Raw genomic sequence first — 23,386 nt, 5'->3', positions numbered from 1 at the left:
CCCCCCCACTGACATTCTGTTGCCAGACATCACAGGACACCCTCAGAAGTCCCATGTCCATTCCTCTGATTTGGAAGGTGGTCATAATGTTGCGCCTGATCGGTGTACAGTGCGATTCATTTTCAATCCTGGGAAAATTAACCACATTATTAGCTCTGTTTATGTCTTATGTCGTAAGTGGCAGATTGGTAATGCTCTGTTTTCACTTGTGTCGCATATATTTGTGTTTTGCAAAACACATTTGATGAAGGGTGAGAACTTGCGCTGCCTGATTGGAGAGAGTGAGACAGATAGAGAGAGAGAGAGAGAGAGAGAGAGACAGAGAGAGAGAGAGAGAGAGAAAAAAAAAACCTTCCTGAACTTATTACAGCTCCCGTACAAGTCCTGACACCTCCAGGCAGAAAATCAGGGGGTTAGACAAGGCCTTGGCGCTACAGCCTGTCTGAGGCACTAATACTCAGCCCTGGCAGCGAGGAGCCGTGTTTTACTTGGGGGATGTACAGATTTCACGCTCATTGCCGAACGTCAGTCTCTCAATTGTCACCAGCAGCAGATTATTATACATGTAAATCAAATGTGAGCAAGTTTATGATAGGAACAGTTCTTATCTTGCAGGATATCAGTGATGTCAAAGTTTGTGCATATATATGTGAGTGTGTGTGTGTGTGTGTCTGTGGGTGTTTGGAGGAATGCTGGGGAGCAGGCTGGGACAGAGCTGTGAACAGGTGCATGATGGGGGGGGAGTCCAGGGAGGAGCCCCTGTGGTTTAACGTGTGAGATTGATGTGTGTGTGGTTAGACGTTGGGGTGGGTGTAGAGGGACTTTACCTACATAGATTCAACTACGCTCCTTTTCTTTGAGAAAAAACAAAAAAAAACCTTCCACATCTTTTATTAATTTTATATCAAAATGGCAAAGATTGCAATGTTGTATAGATATATTGTGTTTTTACATGCCCCAAAACATCAGTCCTTGTAGAACTGTGCCCTCCTTGGAGCATCAAATCTGCAGGAAATATAACAGAAGAAGAAGAAGAAGGGTTTTCTCCCTCTACATTTTCTTGACAGCACTTGATTTATTCAATCGAAGAAGATGAACCAAGATGTTTCAACGTCTCCAACATTGCTGTTCGCACGGATTGGTTCATCTTTTCAAACAACTGGTTGTTCTTCTGCCTCCATGTTTCTGTCTCTCCTGGAAAGTACTCACCAACGTGGGGCAAACATGCTCAGAGAGAATGGATTCATTCCAATAACCACAGAGAAACCAGCACATCAAGAGTTTGCACGGTCATTAGAAGCTAATAATAATGCCCAATTAAGCGGATTATCCAAGGTTTACACCTCCCCTCCGATTGGGCCACCTTGGTTTGGGGGGGAGCTCTGGTTTGGTTGGTTAGAGAAGCAGCTTGGGACTGAAGGGTCACAGGTTCGCATACCCCCATGTCCATGGCTGAGGTGCCTTGATCAATCACCTAACCTCCCAAAATTGCTCCCCAGCTGCTGCACAAGTGGCAGCCCGCTGCCAAGAGCGTACACGCTAATATGGGAACCAATGGATGAGTTAAATGTAGATAAAGAATTACCCCATTAGGGATCAATAAAGGTATAATTCTATTATTTTCTATTGTGCTCTGGTGTATCTATCTACCTATCTACAAACACACACACCCTTCTATCCTCCCTTCACCCTATAATCCAGCCCCCTCTGAGCCCAGGGTCCGAGGGAAAGGTTCATCCAGAGGGCGGAATCAGCCTCCATGGCAAAGAGCTGAAGAAGTATTATTCACTAAATTGGGATATGGGGGGGCTGATTCGGTCGGGTTGGGGTGCGTGCACGAGTTTCTACTACGGGTTTGAGTAGATGCTGGGGTTATGTGTGTCGGAGGTTGACTGGTTTCGGAGGTTCCTCGCCCACATTTGTCTGGGTTCACTGCTCTGAGTGTGCGCTCAGGGGTCACGGCTGAGCTGCCGGTCCGCTGCTGGTCGCGGCGGCTGACTGAAAGCACAGATCTTAGAGGGAGGGGAACACTAAAAGATGATTTTAGGGGGCTTGTCAGAACAGGGTCATGAGGGGAGCTTTATTTCGCACAATGCTGCTTTAGTATTCTTGTTCGTGTGGTTCGTGATTCACACATAATCAAGTAAAACTGGAGCTAGAAAAGTTTAAAAGGCCCTGATAACCATATAGTTTTGCAGTACTTCTCAATTAAAATGCAGCAATCTTCTTTTTAATGCCTTAAAACAATTAGATTTTTCATAATTATTGTCAAAAAGCTATGATATCATCATTTCATTTTTTCAAGAGCAGATGCAACTCAGAAGCCTTGTCGTTGGCACGTTAAAGGCTCCTCCTCAACATTTAAACATTTATATTAAAATAAAATTAAACCCAGGAAGCCATTTAGCCCTGAAAAATATCAGGCCAGTGGTCACCAAGAAGACCAGACATCAACATTAAAACTTTCACACTTGGAAGCCGCCCAGTACTATGAGAGTTGGCAGCTACACTGCAGCAACCGGAGGTTAAGTGCCTTGCCCAAGGGCAGCGCAATGCTGGTAATGAGAGGGATACGATGTTAGTTTGTGTGAATTCTACCCGGACAGAGAGAAATAATGACACAGGCAGAGAGAGAGAGTTTGTGTTAAGTGTGTGTGTGTGTGTGCGTGCATGTGTGTGTGTGTTGTTTACAGTTTACACAGCAGCACACTGGCAGAGCATCAAAACCATGTTGCTTTTTGTTTTGAGGTAAACACAACCTCCAACCCGGAGGCAGGGCCAGGACAAACAGCACAGCCCCAGGAAGCCGCCCGTCCTCCATGATACCCCCGATTGCAGAGCTTCAGGGAGAAGGCTCGTCTGGGCAGAAAGGAGATGATTGGGAAGTTAAAAAGTCAGAGCAATAAATATGAAGTTTTTTACAAACTGTCAGTACGTTAAAGATCGACGCGTTAGATTTAAATTTGATCCTGTTTGAAGTATTTTTATTTATGCACATAAATAAGCATTAACCACACTTCAGGACAGACACTTTTAACCATTTATCTCAAAAGGAAATGTACATAATAACATTATGACCACCTTCCTAATATTGTGTAGGTCTCCCTTGTGCTTCCAAAACAGTTGTGTCTCATCAGAGAATGGACATGGGCCTTCTGAGGGTGTCCTGTGGTGTCTGGAAACACAATGTTGTTAGTGGGGGGGCTTTGAGGGGAGGGGCCTCTGTGGATCGTCCCACAGATACTTGATCAGTTTGGGATCTAGTGAATCTGGAGGCCAGGTCAACACCTTGTGCTGTTCTTCATGTTTTTTTTTTAGTTGTTCCTAAAGTGTTTTTGTGTGTGTGTCTGTGTCAGGCTGCATCCTGCTGGGGATGGCTGCTGCCATCAAGGAGTGTCATTGCTATGGGGTGGGGGTGCCTGGTCTGGTCTAGGTGGGTGCTGCATGTCTAAGTAACATCCACACCAATGAATGCCAGGTCCAGAAGTTTCCCAGCAGAACACTGAACTGTCACAAGATGGTCGATGTTATTCATTTCTCCTGTCAGTGGTCATAATGTTGTGGCTGATTGGTGTATGTGCCCATGTGTGAATGAAAAACATGAAAACAAAAACACACCCAGGATGTAGAAAGATAGAGAAACCACACAGCTGCTCCCACATGTGCTTTTATGTCTAAGTAACATCCACACCGATGAACGCCAGGTTTGCCAAAAGTTTGAGCGTGTTGCATTTAGTGCCATCGCTGCTGCCTGCATGTCAAACTCTGAGGAATGTTTGTTTCAGTTTCATTTGTTAAACTATAAGGTGCCAAGATTTTACTCCAGTTCCTTAAACTTTTACCATAATTCTCCATAAAATGCAAGAAGAGCGGACACGAGTTCTCCGCTAGGAAATATTACGTATGTTGTGGCTCAGGGATTTTGCATTGGGCAACATTTCCTGAGAAAATAAATCCAGTTCTTTTCCGTCTCAAGCATTAAAATTATGACGACACTTGATGATCAGGAAGAAGAACAGGTTATTAATTACAAAACTGTCTCCTTCTATAAATAGATAGCAAACGTCATTTTCCTGTGAGAACTTCTAATAAACCTTCGTTTTTCTTTATCAACTTCCTTCTGCTGCTTAGTGAGGCCACAATTAGTTGAATTTATGGAGCACTCACAGAAAGCCACAGAGGGTTATGGTCTGTAGATTGTACGTGTGAACCAAAGGCAGGGTGGTGGTGGGGTGCTGGAAAGCCCCCAGTGCAGGTGCAACCCAGGGCCATCCGCGACGCTCCGTCAGCTTCGCACCGGGCCACGGAGGGGTTCAGACGGGGGGGTGGAGGGGTGAGATCTCCTCACCCCGCTGGCCTTCTTCTGCGAAGCGGAGCTGGTAATTTGGACAGAAGGCTGGATCTGTGCCCAGCAGAGCCTGGGCAGCGAGGCGGTGAAGCAGCCCACAGCCGGGGCTCGCAGCGGGGAAGTGGGGCTGAACTCGGGATGACCAATGAGTTTTCATTCATTCATTCATTCATTCATTCTGCTGTTTCCTCACATCGCCCCTCCGTGCCCCTCCTCCTCCTCCCCCTCCTGGTCTCTCACTGTACCGATCCACTTCTCTGTGATCAGCTTAGTCTGTCTCTGCTTCCTAGGACGCTTCATCGACTCCATTGTTAACAATGCATTCCTGCAGAGATAGAGTTTGGGTAATTCACTTTGAAAATGTTATAGATCACACACTTAATATAACATAGAAATATCAAATATGTAACATGATGAAAAAAGAAAGATTTAACATTTTAAATAAAAACTAGTCAGGAACTACACTGTAATAAATTTCAGGTTGGTTTAACTTATAAACTTAAGTTCAAAAGCTGCCTTAAATATATGAGTAAACTCAACTTTGAGAAAAGCTTTATTTCAGCTCAGGAAGGCAAGTTTGATAAATTGCTTAATTAATTACCATTTATTGTTTGAACTTGATACTCTGAGTTGAAATGACTTGTTATGTCACATTATGCATTAAATAAAACTTACTTTCTCTTGTTAACTTAACGTATGATTATACGTTGTTTCAACTCAAAAAGTTCAGTTATACTAGTTATTTAACTCATGATTCTGTAGCATTTGGACTTGATAATTTGAGTACAAACAACTAACTATATTGCATAACCCATTGGAGAAAACTTGCTATGTCTTGTCAATAAAGCATACAATTACACACCCTTTCAACTTACATTTTTCAGTTTAATCAACTATATATATTCACACCAATTGCCTTTTCAAGTTATTTTAACTCTTGTTTTTAAGGCAGCTTTTGAACTTAGAGTTGGAAATTGAGCAAACTAAAGTTTTCAATTACTGATTTCGTCTCGACTCATGAGAGCAAGTTAACCAGTTTCCTAAATATTACACTGAATAAACTTACTGTTCATATACATTTATTGAACAATAATAACAATAAAACATAACCATAAGGATAAAACAATCTTGGCCAAAATGAATTCCTCCACTCAAAATAAATTCAAGTGTGTGTGTGTGTGAGTGAGAGACAGAGGGAAAACTTGTTAAAGTTTGTATCTCAGGATCCTGTTTCGTAATCCATGTATTCTCGCAGAGGCTTGCTCTGCTTTGACTTCCATAACAACTCTCTGAATGAACTCAAATGAGTATTTCATGGCATCCGGATATTCAAGGTTAACGGAGTATATTACTCCCATTAGCATTGCAAAACTTTGTGAGATGTCTTTCAGGTTGTGGAGAACAACTGTCTCCTCAACCACAACAGCAATGTCGAAAATGTTGTGTGGAATGGGTCCCTGTTCATTCCCTTCGCAAGCGATCAGCAGGCCCAGCTGTATACCCTTCATCGCGTCGTCCAGCATGTCAGTGTGTGCCTTGAAAAGAAGAGAAATAGAGTAAGACCATTTTCATAATTCAACACACTATATGTATAGGAAAGAAAAGGAGTGAGACAGGGCGTAAAGGAGAAAGAGACAAGGAGGGAAAATGAAGAAGGGGAAAGGAGGGATAGAAAGAGGAAGAGAAAGATTAGGAGATAGACAAAAATGCACAAACATACAATTTTTCATTACAATTATTCTTACATCGCACATCCTGATGACATTAGAAGAATCTTCGCCCGATATAAAGTGTGGCAGGCCAAGAAGCGCAGCCGCCCTTCTTCTCCCATTTGTGTCCTACAAGACAAAGAAACATGCAGTAAGATGAAAATGTTGAAAACAAACAAAAAAAATGTCTCTTCCTAGTCATCTGCTCTTCAACTTACATCTTTTTCAAGGCAGTCCAAAAGTTTCTGGAGCGACTGCTTCTTTCCACTCCTAGTCGCTGCTCTGTAAACTGCCAATAGTCTTGGCACAAGGCCATCCAGTCCTGCAAAAAACTTCTCCAGGAGGTCCTCAGTCACAATACGCTGGAATTCTGCCCTAATCTGAGGAGACAGATAGAAAATATTAATCAACATAGTTCTCGACGTAACATAGGAGGTAGAGAGGGAGAGGAAAGGGTAGAAGAGGGGAGAAGGGAGAAAAGGAAGAAGAGAAGGGGGGATAGAGAAGAAGAGTGGGGAGCGGAGGAGGGAGAGAAGGAAGAGAAAGAGAAGGGGAGAATAAAAAAAATTATAACATTTCTGGGGATTGCATAAGAAGTTGTGATTACCTGTCTCTCAACAAACAGCGCTGGCCACCGGGAAATTACTTCTGTGATGAGTGGCTGATCTCCAACGATCTCTTTTCTGCGCTGGGAAAATGTAGCAGCCATAAGGTCTTCCAATAGCTGGTGATCAGGGTCTTTCTTCTGCATTTCAGCCTTCATTATCTCACGCTTTTCCTCCATGTCTTCAGGACACTGTCCTTCAGGTGGATCAGGACAGTAATTCACCTCACCCTTCTTTGACTTCTTGAACCGTTTTCCCTTTGAGCCTTCTCCTTTACGCTTGTTAATGACGACCTCAGGGCATCCTGCTGCACTCAACTTTTGCCGGTAGTTGCCGAGCTTAAACTTCAGGCTGTGAAACCATGAATACCATCCCTGTTTGGACCCTGGCTCTCGCAGACAGGGATGCTTCTCCACCAATGCTTTGGCTACACTCTCATAGTGAGCCCTCTCAGGATAAGCACTAATCTTCACCATACTATCTGCAAGTGTGTCAAGAATATCAGTCTTTACACTTTTCGGAATCACCATCACAGATTCATCCTTTGAGTATCTATAGTTAGCTTCTCTCAGTTGTAGCTCTACATCATGTGAGAACTGTGGAATTGGGAAGGGGTCAGGCCATTCGACAGAATCTCCACTACTGAGTGATGGAAGGCTGCCTGTATCCAGTGTAGAATCTGAGGAGTCATCAGCTGAGAACAATACTTTTAAAGTTGCCCGCTCTGTAGGAAGGTCTTTGATGTCTGTTAGGTTGCACAACTGATTATTAAAATCAGGATCCTCGAACTGTAAAATAAATCCTCCTCTGAGACCAATGTTGGCTCGCAAGATCTGGTACAGCTCCTCGACGCTTGAGGGGATGCCTTCGACTGACAGACGTCTGATTTCGTTTTCTGACACGATGACACGCAGAAGCATTGTAGGCACTTTTACCTGAAAATGGAAAAAAAAAAGATGCACTTGATATCCACTAAACTATTTTAATCACTCCACCTCACACACCTGTCCTTAAATTGTCCCTGTCCAGACTGTAGAATATTTTTCTAATGAATGTTTAGTGTTTCAGGAGGTAGGCAAGGAGAGGAGGACGTGCAGAGGAGGCAGAGAGACAGAGGAGGAAGGAGAGGATGAGAGGAGGAAGAGAAGAGGGGGTAGAGAAGGAAAGGGGGAAGCAGAAGAGGAGGAAGAGAAAGAGAGGAGAAGAAGGAGGTAGAGAAGAATGAAATGAGAAATGTAAAAGTAGCATTCCCTCCAATACATATGATCTTCAGCAGTGTCAGTAAAAATTTCCACATCTGGAAAACAGTTTTTCAAAATTGTTCAGGATAATATGAGTGTTTAATTACTTACAGCAGGCTCATCTCAGTAAGAAGGTCTTGGGAGTGACCAGGAGGCAGCCCCGAATAAAGTATGACACCAGTGGCACGTAGTCGTTGAGATCCTCTAGTTTCACCAGTAGACACTCGGTAGGAGTTTTCCTCACAAGATGGTAACTCCGCAGATGCTCCACGTAGTACGCTGTAAAAACTTCAATTACAAAGCAAACTTGGCAATCCAACACAAGGCATATTTCCAGAATTCTTCCAAAGTCTGGTAGCCCACTTGTACTCCCAGCAGAAAGAATCATTCCCTTTGAATATTTTGTTCCATTTAGAAAGATGTGTGGGGTCAGTCCTACTACGTTAACGTGTCCGAATCTTTCCAAGATGGCTTTTCTGATGGTAGCGTCTAAAACTTCGAGGCACACATCAGACACTTTTGCAGTCTCAGTGTCGGGCTTAAAAATGCTTGGCAATTCGAGGTAATATGCCAACATGAGCTGGTGTCTTGAGGCAAGGGTAAGTAGAATGTTTTTAAAGTTGTTGGCATCCCTCACAACCTTTTTAAAGAATGAATGTTTTGCCTCAAACCTAATTGTCCAACACTCAGTTGGAGGTCCAAACTTTTGAATAAGCTGTGGATAATGTTCCACGAAGTGATGTTTGGGACACAACTTTTTTTCAGGGAAAACTGTCTGCAGCAATTGCCTGTGATCCGATGTTTTTGCTTGCAAATAACAAAGCGAGTCTGGAGTGAAATATGGGGTCGACAATAACTCAACCAAGTCTTTGAGCTCGAGGACTAATTCCCATGTTTGATCACCTTCTGGAACATGGTGACCAATGATGAGGGGAAGGAAACGCACAAGACTCCAATTTTCGTGTCCATTACCGCCAAGTGTCTTATTCCGCTGGAAAGTTGCAGGAATTTTCTGAGGCCGGTTTGTCTTGTCAGAGAATTTAAAAGGAAAACTTTCTATCTCACAGTTCAGTTCGTCCAATGTGAAATAGTTCTTGGAAATCAAATCTGCAAGGCACAGACTTAGCTCTCTGGGTACAATGCCTTCCAGCACATCATGTAGAAAATCAGGAGGAAAGCCTTGGCATGCATGGAAACCCGTCAATCTGTTAAGAGGACATTCTCGTTTGACGCCATCCACAGACACAAGTTCACTCTGCTTCAACACATTTACAGCTTCATTGTACAATTCTGGAGTCCGTAAAATAAATTTACCACTTCTAACATCACAAGTCTGTATTTCTTCACGACTACACAGACAAAACCTACAAAATTTATCCACATTAAAGGACTCCTGGAACCCACCTAAAGAGTGTGCAGCCAAGTTATCTGCAGCCACGTACAAAATGGTCCCTTTTACATTACAACCGAATTTCTCAACAAACAGACCAACTGTTTCTAGATATTGAATGTCTTTTATCAGTGGCTCCAAAACACTATTATAACCATAAATTTTTATGTGTTCAGTCTTGCAGAGTAAAGCTAGGTAAATTGATGAAAGTAATGACTTGTATTTTTTTGGCAAATTGGCAAGGATCCAATATACACCACAGACTTTGTGTTTTTTTCTGGATGTGCCCAAAGGATTACAAATTTCAAAATCGTCAATGTACAAAGTTATGCATAAACTAATATCTTCCTGTGAGAGAATCGAATTTCTTTTAAAGCAATCACCATCCAGACATGATAAGTAATGTCCAGGTTGTTCAGCTGGTCTGTTTACCCTCAACTCATTCAATATTTCATCTCTTTTTAGAAGTTCAGAAAGTAATTTTAGAATAGGCACATAAACAAAAGTATGAGAACTTTTTTGTCTACTCAAAACATATTCAACAGGTTCTATGACAGTAAAGTTATGTCTATAAAATCCCTGCCTTTTATATTCTGTACCTAGAGACCCCTCTCTTGAAAGTAAAGAAAGTGGGTTGGTGCTCTGTAATGCTTCAGTCAATGATGCCGTTAATTCCTCAGATGTGCAGTTATGCTCCTTTAAAATATTTTTAACTGTCTGTCTAGTTATTCGTCCTGCACATTCACCAACATCAAATAAGTCATCAACAATTTCTTGAATTGCTGACTGTGACACATGAAGGACTGCTTGCAGGCGAAGTAAAAGGGATGCAATCCGCCGTTGAATGGAATTGTGCACAGGCTGAAATTCTGATTCAGAAAATTCTGATGAAACCGAATTGTTCAAGTCTTCCTCATCATCATTTACAAAGGCTTGACTGTGACATTTTACAACAAGGTCAGGTTTGAAATTGGCAAAATCAGCACATTGATGATATCGACTCCTGTGGGCAGTAAAAGTTGAAACTATGCTGGACTTAAAAGAGCACCCCTCAAATGGACAAGTCACAGTCTCTCGAGTTCTCAAATGTGTCTTTAAGTGAAGAAAATATTGTTTTATATTGGTTGGAGCAGAAAAAGTACAAAGTTCACAGCGTAGTTTAGCAACTGGATTTGATCCTTTTTTATGCCCCTTGATATGCTTTGCAAAATCCACATGCGATTGGAGCACAGTTAGACAGCTGGGGTAAATGCAGCTCAAGCCCTGTCTTCCACGTCCATGTCTGTCTTTGTAATGAGTGACTATGGTTTTTTGATTGTATGTGGCAAAACTGCAAAACTTACAGCTCCACTTCATCCAAATGTTGCCAAACTTCTATGGACAGCAGCACCTTAAAAAAAGAAAGCACAACATACATTAGACTATGATATAAAAACCATAGTCACGTGAAATGGAAACATGAGCAAAAACACTTATTTTTTAATTTATTTCACATGTGGTATGATTGAAAAGTGTGTAGGCCTAGATGGAAAGTGTGTGGGAGAACGTAACAGTGCGACCTATATATACACACTTGTAACGGAGTTGATACATAAAGAGGATTGCATTTACCTCTGCAGACTGGGGTCTTGCACCCAAGAAGATAGCAACAGTTTGGCTGAGCTGTCTCACTGTGAGAGAGCAGTACCTCCGCAGTACCATAAATTAGGCTTAATGACGGACGAACACGCGCGCGGGTCGCGACTAATTACTGATACAGAGCCTAGTGAAGCCGTTAACTCGACAAACATTACAAACAAGCACCAGTTTCAAACAAAAGTTTTACCAAGCGCCATGAAGGTTCTTCTAAAGGACTGAATACCATACAACTCTGGCTAACTACTCACAATACTAGCCTACTTGAAGTTTAAAAAGTGAAATAAGACTATGTTAGGCTCAAATTAACCAACACTACTTCCCACAACAAGCTGTTGTTTAACCATTTCGTTTTTAGAACGCGTGAAATTCGACTATTCATAAATTGTATTTATAAAAAATAAATGCAATTACTTACCTTAATATTGACTCCCCGCCAATTTCTCTTCTACACCTGCAGCTCGTCCAGAAAAGAAAGCCGATCCGGTCGCGTCCTGATTTTGCTGACAAATGTAGTCTTCCGCCACTTCTCTTTAACCGTCCTATCTGATCGACAACAACTGTTCCTCTTCTTCTTTTAATTAGCAGCTGCAACCGGGTGGAGAAGTATTTTAAAAGATCTTATATGATAATTATTTGTCCCTTATCAAATCAAGATGAAATTTTAAGCACTATTTTTACGGCGCAATAATATTGCTACCACACCAAGGGTCACGGTCAGGTCATGGAAGGTCCAGTTACCATTGTATAACTCATATTGTCAAGTTAGTTTGACAAATTGAAATTTCCATTTCATTGAACTGGCTTAAGCCCTTAAGTTGGAATACCAAGAACTAAATAAATTAAGTTGAAATTTTTTAACTCATTATGTTAAGTTGATTTAAATGATAGAAACAAGCCAGGATAACTTATTGAGCTGGTCCCTTTTTACAGTGTATGTGGATTTGTAATGTGCAAACATAACTTTAAGTGCAGAGATCAACCCACAAATTACCCAGCGTTCTCTGCTGGAATTCTGCTCACATCCGTTAAAGAAGTGGTTCCTGTAAGGCCCCCTTTTTACAGCCAAAAATATTTGAGCTTTAAGTTTGCTTTATTAACCATCGCTGAGACCTTATCGATAGCAGAAAGAAGTATTAATTCCTGTAGTGTGCGTGATTATGTCTTTTTCCCAAGAGACCAACTGGTTCCTTTCTGTGTGGAGTTTGCATGTTCTCCCTGTGTCTGCGTGGGTTCTCTCCAGGTTCTCCAGCTTCCTCCCACCGTCCAAAGACATGCTGGTTAGGTTCATTGGTGATTCTACATTGGCTGTAGGTGTGCATATGAGTGTGAATGGCTGTCTGTCTCTCTGTGTTAGCCCTGCGGTGGACTGGCGACATTACTTAAAGTATGTACCCCGCCTTTCGCCCGATGACAGCTGGGATAGGCTCCAGCACCCCCTGCGACCCTTCACAGGAACAAGTGGTTACAGAAGATGAATGAATGAATGATTGTTTGATTGGTTTCTCCCCTCTCATTAGTTCCACCTGTGTCTTATCACCCCTCTACCCATGTGCATATATCCCTGCCGTTCCCTTTGGTCTCTGTCTCATCGTTCTCTGTTCTGTTACCCCTGTTAGTTCCTTGTGTTTCATGTGTTCCAAACGTCTCATTCTGGTTTTGGTTTTTAATCGACCTTAGGATTTTCCTACCATCCCTGCAGCGCCTTTTGTTGTCATTAAATTTCTTTTGTTTCCTACTCCAGCCTCATCCCTGTGTCTGGCATTTGGGTCCTATTGCTACAAAACCGGGACCTCGTTGCCCACCGTTGTACTGGCGGTCTTTGCTTTGAACATTGTGTTTTGAGTTGATGAAGACCCACTCCCCCACCACTTAAAGTATGACTTTTAAAATCTTCAATCTGCAGCTAGCTTGTTTAGCTTTTTTCTGACCATTTTATGTCAGCAGATAAAAATTCTATCAGTTTCTAAAGCTTGCTGAATACAGTGAACTTCCAGGGAAACCCCCCTGTGGAAACATCCAACGACATTAGCAGCCAGTTTATCCAAAATCATGTCTTCCACCTGTCAAATATTACCTCAGCATGGACTCTTATTTCAAACTATCTTCTGATGAGCATATTGGGGCAAGTGCCAATGTTTCGGGGCTTCTGGCGTAGCTATCGAATACTTGGACTTTCAAGCCTTTCTATTCCGCGCGCTGATCCATTCGCGGTCCGACTGGGAACTTGTAACAACTTGAAATCCACCAATTCAGTCGGTGTTGAAAGACGACGTTCAATTAAGAGATTCAAACTCTGGCTGGCAGGGTATGACGGGGCACTCCACCTCTTTTGCTCTGGACTTGCACCATTTACCTGCCTGCACCACTGACAAGGTGATCAGTTTCATACAGTAGACCATAGTTCATGTTGACTGGTGCAACTTAAAGTCCCCATAAAACAAGCATCTTCTAATTTTGGTGGGAAGGTTAGTATTCAGCAGAGACCTCTGGGACCTCTCTTTTAAAATATGGCCTCTGCTGTAAGCTCGGTTGTTGTTGGAATCAAAGAGTGTCAGATTGCGTAATCCTCCTTTCAAACACTGCTCTTTTTTTCTGTCTCTTTTTTTTTTTTGCTCTCAAAAACAGAACAGAGTCTTGTCGATTCACCTGCCAAGCTTTGTTAGTCAGTGTGAGGTCTCCATCTGCCAAGGCAGGCACAGCAAAGTAATAGAAGGTGATAAAGTACCCCGTAATAGAGCATCGCATAGGAGGTAATTACAGTGAGGGGTAGCCTTTTAAAGGGTTGTTTGTAATGATTCATGGTTGCACAAATGCAATTTTCCTGTCACTCCCCCACTCATCACTCACTGCTGCTCGCCTGGATCTGCAGATAGCCTTCCTATCACCTCTACGAGGGGCATCTCTGCCATGCTGATTTAAAAAAAAACAACTTTCCATCAGTTCAGGTGATGCTCTTCCTCTCGACGTCGTTTCTGGTAGCGCTTCAGCTTCCAGCACTCAGTGTTCCTTTCATGCCTCGCACCAAAACACACGCTTCCCTGAATATTACTATTTGCCGCCGACAAATAAGAGGGATGATTCACAAGCACGATCCGACCCGAGCACTTCCAGTCAGCGTGTGTGAGCATGCCGGAAGGTAGTGAGGCGCAAGGCAGAGACGGCTTACTCTCGCTTACCAAGCAGATTTTAAGTTATAACAGCCCACAATTAGAAGAGTGCAGCGGGCCTACAGTTGCTATGGCATCAAAAATCATTGATGAACATAAAGTCATTTTAAAGTCGACTGTCTAGTCTCTGATGACGTCACTAATAAAAACACAGTAGAAAGTAATGAAATCTGTATTCTTGACCTGAATACATGTGCTGAGAACAGACAGTTCATGTGCTACATACTGTGAGCTGCATAGTCTGTATGAAAACATGCAGCACCTCAGCACCATCAGTAGCATTTAATAGTACTTTAATAGTGTAGCAGGTATTTCTCTGAATCTAAAGGTCTAATAACTTTATCAAACAGTTGATGTGCAGCCTCCTTCTCTCTGTTACCACAGGACATTTAGTGAAGTTGTTAACTGACTGCTGTCCAGAGGATTTGGACTGTTTCTCTGCTAGCGTTAGCGTTAGCCTTTTCAGATGCATTGCAGTAGTACTTTAGTTATATTTCAGGACTGACATGTCACGGTAGTATGGGCTTCATCTTTAGTGAAGTATTTCCACACACTTGATGAATCACTGCTAGTTTCCTGCAACGATCCACTGGACTCCTCACCTGTCTTCTAGGAGGCGGCCATGCTTTTATTGTCACGTGATCAGTGACTAGTCGACATGATGCTTAAAGCGTCATGTCGACAAACTGATTAGTCAACTAGTCCCTGGCTCCTGGCCAAGATGGTGGGCCGGTGCTGGCAACAGGCAAATTCCTCATCTCCCAACCGGCCACAGCTTCTTGCTGTGTTTGTTGCTTATTAGTTCTGTTACTTGTTAGTTTACTTTGAGTAGTAGGGGTGGACTTTCAGTTTTGTTGCATTTGTTAGGTTATCTGATTTGTTTCTATGTAGGGTTGTTTGGTTTGTTATTTTGGCCTCAGTCCACCCTGAAGATACCATCCACTCATTGTTAAGTAGTTTCTTTCTTTGGTAAATAAATTATCTTACTTTATATTGAAACTATTTGATGTCTTGGTGGCTACTTGGGACTTAAATCATGTTGTGTCCTAGACACCCTTAGATGGGGCATAACAAACCCCTAATAAGTATTAGTTTGTTGTACAATGAAAACAGTTAAAAATAAGTTGAGAATGAGACTCTGGCCGTTAATGAGTTTTAGAGTAACATTCAGTTGGGAAAAAATAGGATAAAAATCCAGACCTTAGTCTTGTTAGGTGGACACCACCATAAAATGTCCAACTCCCCACCAGTCATTTAGAACTGAAGAAGCTACTCAGATGAAACGTCCAAAGATCTCGCTGCCGTTGTTTCAGCTTTGTTTTTTTGGAGATGTTCAAAGGATTTTCCAACAGATGTTAAGAAACCTTAATTTATTCAAATAAAAGTTGTGATATATCCTTGTTCTTGTTTCAGTCAAGGTGGTAGCAAGCCTGCACAACGGGACTCCTGCTGCAACAGTTTTCTTTATTCCCTGTTTGGTGTTTCTTCTCCAAAATCGTCTGTTCTAACACAATCTTAACCCAGAATTTGCTCCTTTTTGCTCCAGATCTTTTAGGGAATACAAACCCCTCAGATCTGATTGCATGAGAAAAGAAGTGACAACAAATGCTTCCCTCTCTATAAACTGTGTTGTACATTCGCTGAAGAAACTAGTGGCATACCACTGAGAGCTAAGTGTACAACAGCAAACCTGCAGCGAATCAGTGAATCTACTAATAGACTTTTTCATGTGGTATTTCGTGTGATGTACTTAAGAAGAAGTCTGAATCTCTGCCCCTGAGTCATCTCCTATTCCTCTGCCTCTTGACAACTCTATAGGCCTATTTGTCACCACAAGAAAAGCTTCCACCCCCAACCCCTTCTTTAATAACCTGGGTTGGCATGGGACGTCATTCATGTTCAGAAAAATGCTCAGGCGGGCTGGAAGAGACTCGCGGTGGAGCATGCAGCAGCACACCGACATCGCCTCTTCCCCTCCACATCCCAGCCCCAACCAAGACCCAGACATCAAAGGCAGGTGGAGTGAAACCATGAAATTACAGGTAAGGTGTCAATTACCCTTTGAAACCAAGCACTCTCCAAATCCAGGCAAGACCCAGCCAGTCCCTGGAATTAGAACAAATAAAGAGGAACTGAGGGAAGAATGGCAGAGAAGGGGAGGGAAGAGGAGTGAAGGGGGAGGTTTTACGGGCCGTGTTGACAATATGGCATCAGTATAAAAGGTCCTAATTCGGCTTTAAATTACCCCCCTCCTGCTTTCCTCTCCGCACACAAGTGTACAACCACCGCCTGTTTGGGTGCGTGAGAGCGTCTTGTCTGGGGAGAAGGAGGAGAAAGGACTGGTTGCAGGTAAAATCAGTTGCTTTTTGCATGCGCTGACTTTCTCCTGAGTTTTTTTTTTTTTTTTTGCCGCAAAAGCACCACGTTTGTACCAAATTACATCTCTGATGTCGCTCAACCACCTTTCCCTCAAACATCCGAGGCAAATTTCAGCATGTAACAAAGGGTAAATGCAACTGAATGCCCTTTAATTTGCAGCTACACCTTTTTACGAGAGATAAAACTTCTTTTTTTTTTTTTATGGGACGTTTTACACAAACTATAAACAAACTGATCATTAATTCATGTTTAGAGTCTTTTTTTTAAGGGCAAAGCATGAACAGTTGCTCATATTAGTTTTTGCAGTATCATTTCTGAGTCACTTCACTTTAATACAAACACAACAGCCTTGTGCTTTTCTGTTTCCAGTTTAACAATGTGCTATTTATTATTTTCTCATAAAGGAGACTGTCACTGTAGGAATTAATTGAATTAATTATTTTTCTTTCTCTTGCTCTCTCTCTCTCTCTCTCTCTTTTTCTCTGTCTTTTTGTCTTTGTGTGCCATGAAGCCAGTTGACAGCTCATGTGGGAAAAAAATAAAAAAAATCCATCCACAGCTTTGGGTTACACAACACACACCCAACAGCGCTATCCTGGTCCAGCCCAGACGCTGCAGAACACCCACAGCGCTTCCCCGCCCCGGGCCTGCCTTCTGCTGGCAGGTGGCCTGCACCGAGGCTGGCTCTGAAGCAGAATGAGGAAGGTACAGATGACCTGAGCGCAGGGAAGATTTTATATAAAAAATCTAAAAAAATCTATTGAAGATAAATCGTATTCAAAATTGTGCGCCTTTATTTTGAAAATTACAACCTGTGCAGTGACCGTGAAAACCAATGTGACACATTTCAAGGAAACAACATAAAAATAAAAATATAAAACAAGAATCTGTGACTATGAAGTTACAGAATAGCTGCCAACTGGAGCTATGTTATACATATGCTATCATGTGCTACATGCTGTGTGCTGCAAATATGTATAGCCTGTATAAAAACATGCAGCACCTCAGCACCATCAGTAGCATTTAATAGTACTCCACAGCGTGTTGTTAGATGGGATAGTGTAGCATCTAAAGGTCTAATAACTTTATCAAATAGTTGATGTGCAGCCTCCTTCTCTCTGTTACCACAGGACGTTTGGTGAAGTTGTTAACTGACTGCTGTCCAGAGGATTTGGACTGTTCCTCTGCTAGCGTTAGCGTTAGCCTTTTCAGATGCATTGCAGTCGTACTTTAGTTGTATTTCAGGACTGCCATGTCACGGTAGCATGGGCTTCATCTTTAGTGAAGTATTTCCACACACTTGATGAACCTCTGCTAGTTTGCTGCAACGACCCACTAGGCTCCTCACTTGTCTTCTAGGAGGCGGCCATGTTGTTATTGTCACGTGATCTAGTCGACTAGTCTGTACAACCCCTAGTATGGACATAATTAATTGTAAATTTAGAGATTTTACTAAATTCATGAGGCTAAAAAAATGAGCTTTAAAGAGTTTAATGTGCTCAAACTATTAGATGTCTTCTTTCTGATATCTTAACACACACCATTATATTCATGTCCACCGTGAATATAATAAGTGGATATAAATTATTATTATAGACAGAGGGAAGAGGTTTGGTGCAGTGCGACAGCTATGTTATTTCAGGGGCACACTTGTGTTTTGTTTAGTCTACTGTCTAAAAAGTGCACCTTGTCTGGGCTCTATGTGAGGTCCTCTTTTATATATTTATTTTTTTTTCACGCCTTATGTAACCGCCTCGTATTGCGCCAGCGCAAATTAATGAAGTCAAATTCCTGGTGCACCACTTGGCACACGGACGTGATCCTGAAACGGAGCGCTTGTAAACAGGTTCAAGTCTGATTGAAAGTTTCAGAGATGATCCCCCCTCCCCCCCCCGTAAGTCATAAATGACGGCATGTTGGACAGTTACCATGAAAACCACATACTATATATATTATACTATGGGAACTATCCAATCATGCCCAACTTTGTCATGTTAGTAGCAATCGGGAAACCACATGTTACTCCATCATTAAACAGTATAGCAAGTGTCATACAGTGTTATCTCGTATATACAATGAGCCATACATTCATTAATTATTTAATTACTCATCTAGAACCAGGTTCTTGATCAACGACTCTGTCAAAGAGGAGGAAATTGTCAAGAACCAAAACCAAAACTGTGCAACTGTGCATGAAGTGGAAATAACCGACGCTCATCTGCTCACTTCACCTGCCATATCTTTTTTTGGTGTTTACAGATGTTTGCCTTGATAAATTGGCCTTTTATATCCTAATAAATGTTCTAAACAAGCTTGTAAACAAACCAACTAATAGAGGGGGAGAGGCAGACAGAGCAGACAGCGTGTCTGTCAGCAGCCTGATGACGATAATAAGTAATATACCGGCTTGGGTTCATAAACAACTTCCCATTATTAGTGACTGCTGTGATTCATTGAGGGCTGCGGTCTGCAAATCACCGCAGCCAACGTTTTTATGCATGAGCTGAGCTGCAAAGTTGGTGTGTGGCATAATTTTCAGCAGCCCGAGCCAAACATCTGTCAATTCATGTTGCACTTCATAATGAACTTTTTTTTTTTGTTTGTTTGGTCGGTTTGATACTGGTACAAAAAGCATCTCTAAGAACATTGTGTACTTTGGTAAAACTACAATGGAGAAATAGAGTTGAGTAGTTTGTTCAACAGAGTGGATGTTTTGGGGTATGTAAAGAGACAAACCAGCGTTGTTAATGCTTCTTGTGGTTGAAGATATCTGGAAATACATTTCCTCCAAGCAGCAATATCTGGGGTCAACAAATGGAGGCAATGTGGAAGTGTCCATAACAGCAGTTCCTCTAATGTCCACTAGAGGCTGATGTGAGTTAATCCCCATAGGCCTCCATGTTAAAATGTCCTGCTTTACTTTCTGTGCGGAGTTTGCATGTTCTCCCTGTGTCTGCGTGGGTTCTCTCCAGGTACTCTGGCTTCCTCCCACCGTCCAAAGACATGCTGGTTAGGTTCACTGGTGATTCTACATTGGTCGTAGGTGTGAGTGTGAATGGTTGTCTGTCTCTCTGTGTTAGCCTAGTGATAGACTGGAGACCTGTCCAGGGTGTACCCCGCCTCTCGCCCCAATGACAGCTGGGATAGGCTGCCCTCCTTCACGGGACAAGCGGTTACAGAAGATGAAGATGAAGATGAATTAGCCAAGAGTTACACAGTGTCAGGAGCTGCAAAAATGGCAGCGGCCGGAGGCATCACACTGAGCTTCACAATCCTTCTTCAATCCTTCAGGAACATCATGGAAGCATGACATTGTGACCGCTTTCCTAATATTCTGTAGGTCTCCCTTGTGGTGACTCATCAGAGAATGGACATGGGGGGGGGGGGCCTCAGTGGATCATCCCACAGATACTTGATCAGTTTGGGATCTAGTGAATTCGGAGGCCAGGTCAACACCTTGTGCTGTTCTTCATGTTTTTTTTCAGTTGTTCCTAAAGTGTTTTTGTGTGTGTGTCTGTGTCAGGCTGCATCCTGCTGGGGATGGCTGCGTCAGTTGTATTAGTTGAGATAGATTTGACCAAATTTCGGTAACTTGCCTCCACCAGCAGATATGTTACATCCACAGGTATCTGCAATCTGTAGTAGACAGTTACCAGTTAATTCCAAACTTTGCTAACATTTCTGATAATTAGACTACATAAAGAAAGTTTAAGGATGAAGTTTTTAAACCATCAAAACTAGATTTAACTCGGTTTTATGGCCCTCCTGCAGATATTTACTTCACTAACTCATCGATGTATCTATAATTTATGTTATCAAAATGGAAAATCGCCACACATATTCCAGAATAGCAACCGTCCCAGATGCATTTTAAAGTGAGTTGCCCCTTTTAGGCCAGAAGTCATTTTAGGTTGCCCTCGTCAAGTAGCCATTAGGGGCGCGGAGCTTTCAAACAACGTGTGAACTCGCCTTTGTCAGAGGAGCACAGACGACGACAAGCGAGTGACACTTTTCGTCTGCCTCGGGAGGGGGAAGTGATGCAACGTCGAGCCTGGAGATTCAAAAACAACACGGAGCCGAAAAATCAAAGAGGCCCGGCGTCGGCTCAAAGGAGCCAGCGTGCCCCGCTGACAGACGAGGTGCTTCAGCCGTGAAAGAGGCTATCAGTGTGGTGTCACGTCACTCCCGCCGCCTGACACACATTTAAATATGTTGCAAATATATTTGTGTGCAAGAGCCGTGACTGTCCTGGGCGAACGTGGGCAAGTCTTTAGCTGCTCGCGTACGTAAGTGGCTGTGTGTGGTGGATTTCCATTGGGTGACTCAAACATAAATTATAGATAAAGATTACAAAACAGCACATCACTCAAGGTTTAATGAGGGAAACACAGTTGACAACACGTGTTACCGCAGATAAACGCAGCAACAGGGCAAAGGTGCTCGAGCAGAAGCGTACGAATATTTTCATTTCTCTGGAGGTCTGTTGTTGTTGCTCAGCTGGGACAAGACAGCTGGCCCCCGTGCTGTGCTATTACATCAGATCCCCTTATTACAGAGAATCCCAGCAGTAATGGAAATAACCTGTCGTTCTGGGCCAGGTAGCTCGACAAGCCCATAAATCAAACCGGCGTTCGGGGGGGAGGCGGGGAAGTAGGAGGGAGGTTTCACAATAAGACTGGCTAGAGAAAGAAGTAGGGTAAGGAGAGGACGGGAGGAGTTTCCTGTGCTTGTTGACAAGCTGGAACGAGGCTTGAGCAAACAGGCTCTTCAGGACGAGAGGAGAAGAGATAGCCGAGTCGGTAGACAGGTGAGGAGCAGGGAAACGGGCTGCAGAACTTAAATAAATTTAAAATATAACCTCGGAACAGCAGTGTGATCAGACGGCGGTGGTGGATCCAGACCTTTTATAGGTGGTGGGACTGTACCATGTGTGATCAGTGCCACAGCCTCTGTCGCTCTCGGTCGCCCCCGTCAGACGCAGATATTCCCTGCTCAACGTGTGGAGAAAGATTTAATTGCACATAGATTTTCTCCAGTGTGAATAAAGATCATCCATTATGCACGTTTGATATCCCACCATCAACATTATCTCTTGTGATGCTCTGCAACAAATTGGGCAATTACAGCACAAATAAAGAACTTAACCTGCATCTGCACCTCTTTCTGTTCTGTTCAAGATGGCTCATGAGGTAATGGCTGCTTTGGAGCTCTTAGAAAGCAACTTACACCGATCAGGCATAACATTATGACCACCTGAAAACAGTTTTGACTCTTCAGAGAATGGACATGAGACTTCTGAGGGTGTCCTGTGAATTTGGAGGCCAGGTCAACACCTTGTGCTGTTGTTCCTAAAGTTTTTGTGTGTGCATCTGGGATGGCTGCTGGGGATGGCTGCTGCCATCAAGGAGTGTGATTGCTATGGGGTGGGGGTGCCTGGTCTGGTCTAGGCGGGTGCTACATGTCTAAGTAACATCCACACCAATGAATGCCAGGTCTAGAAATTTCCCTGCAGAACACTGAATTGTCACAAGATGATCGATGTTATTTACTTCTCCTGTCGGTGGTCATAATGTTGTGGCCGATCAGTGTATATAAGAGGGTCCTTATGTAGCATGGCATTTAAATTACATATAGTTCAGATATTGCATCTTTGTTGCAGCCATTAAACACACCTGGGTTCATCTCTCAGTTTAAATATGTCGTCAGATTAGTTCTATTAAACTGCAGATGGAGCTAACCTGAATGTAATTAGGTGTACAAACCATACACCAAGCTGTTGGGCAAACTGATAAGGGAAAAAAAACATCATAACTGGGCTTGAAAGGCTTGAAATTAAATTTCACGGTGGCTTTATATCAGTCTGGAGTAAAGCGGTGGAGCAGTTGGCTCGTTGAGCTTCATCAGATAAAACGTCTCCATTAACGTGGTAAACGTTTCAGTCCTGGAGGATCTGGTGACACCTGCAGTTACTCATTCTGACGTAGCCACACTCAGTTATCATCAGGATATGAGTCTACTCCGTTTGGATTCTGATACGGGGCGTTTCAACCAACGTGGAGAAATTATATACCTCCTTCAACCAATCAGAGGCTTTTCTGTTGTGAACAAATTCAACTCTGAGGCGCTCAGATGACGTTTTGTGGCAATCGCTGCATAAAGCCCCGCCCAAACGATATGATTAGCCTGGCAGATCTTTGCTGGAGCATGATCAGTTCCCAACGGAGAGACTCCAACTCTCTGCTGCAAAAATTTAATGAGCAGTGGAAGTCGGGTTGACTTCGCGCTAGCATGTACAGCTAACTTCAAATGTACTTTAATGCCAAGAAATTGCAATGGCAGCAAAGCAAATTCAGGAAATAATTTTCCCTTTTGCATCATTCTTTATGCTATACATGAGTCTGTCAACAGCAGGTCACAGTCAAAGGAGTTGGTTTGAGTTGTGCAGCTCTTCATCTAGCAGCTCACTGTGGTTGCTCCTATTTGTTCCATTCAAACTGACTTGATGTCAAGAAAAAGAAAAAGAAAAAGAAACACCATGGTCTTGTTTTGCAGATGCACGTGTGATAAAGAGCGTGTGCCAGACAAAAAATAAATAATAATTTGTCATAGGGAGTCTTGTGGCATCATAACAGTCAAAAGCAAATTCTTGGATTTGTTTTACTTGGTCGGGATTTCAAGTGATTTGTTCCTGTAAAGGGGTTAAATTCCTTGTGGTGTTGTTGCTGAACCGTCCCGCCGGTTGCTGTTTTTCCTCCTGAGTTATGACTGATTGTCTAATTATGATCTCGTAAACTCAAGGCGGGCGGAATCTTTGTGATCTCAACGGTTTACGCTGATTAGCTGTTATAAAGTTTGATTGCCGTGTAATGGAGCGAGACTAAAAGAGGCTGGTGCTTTTGAAACTTACGC

The 23,386-nt window shown here is 42.7% G+C and overlaps 1 protein-coding gene across 1 annotated transcript; it reads right to left on the bottom strand.

The window, feature by feature from the left end:
* Positions 1-4,946: 4,946 nt before the first annotated feature.
* Positions 4,947-9,053, bottom strand: LOC311504975 (uncharacterized protein). The gene is made up of 5 exons (XM_084568341.1): positions 8,015-9,053; positions 6,665-7,597; positions 6,276-6,437; positions 6,094-6,186; positions 4,947-5,883 (listed from the first exon to the last, which is right to left on the bottom strand). The coding sequence occupies exons 2-5, from the start codon at positions 7,580-7,582 to the stop codon at positions 5,554-5,556; spliced, it is 1,503 nt and encodes a 500-aa protein (XP_084424467.1). The 5' UTR covers positions 7,583-7,597; positions 8,015-9,053; the 3' UTR covers positions 4,947-5,553.
* Between the last annotated feature and the right edge of the window lie 14,333 nt (positions 9,054-23,386).

The sequence above is a fragment of the Chelon labrosus genome (genome assembly GCF_963514085.1).
Source record: "Chelon labrosus genome assembly, chromosome: 20".
NCBI lineage: Eukaryota > Metazoa > Chordata > Actinopteri > Mugiliformes > Mugilidae > Chelon > Chelon labrosus.
The sequence above is the reverse complement of the archived record's forward strand: the minus strand, read 5'-3'. Positions and strand labels throughout refer to the sequence as shown.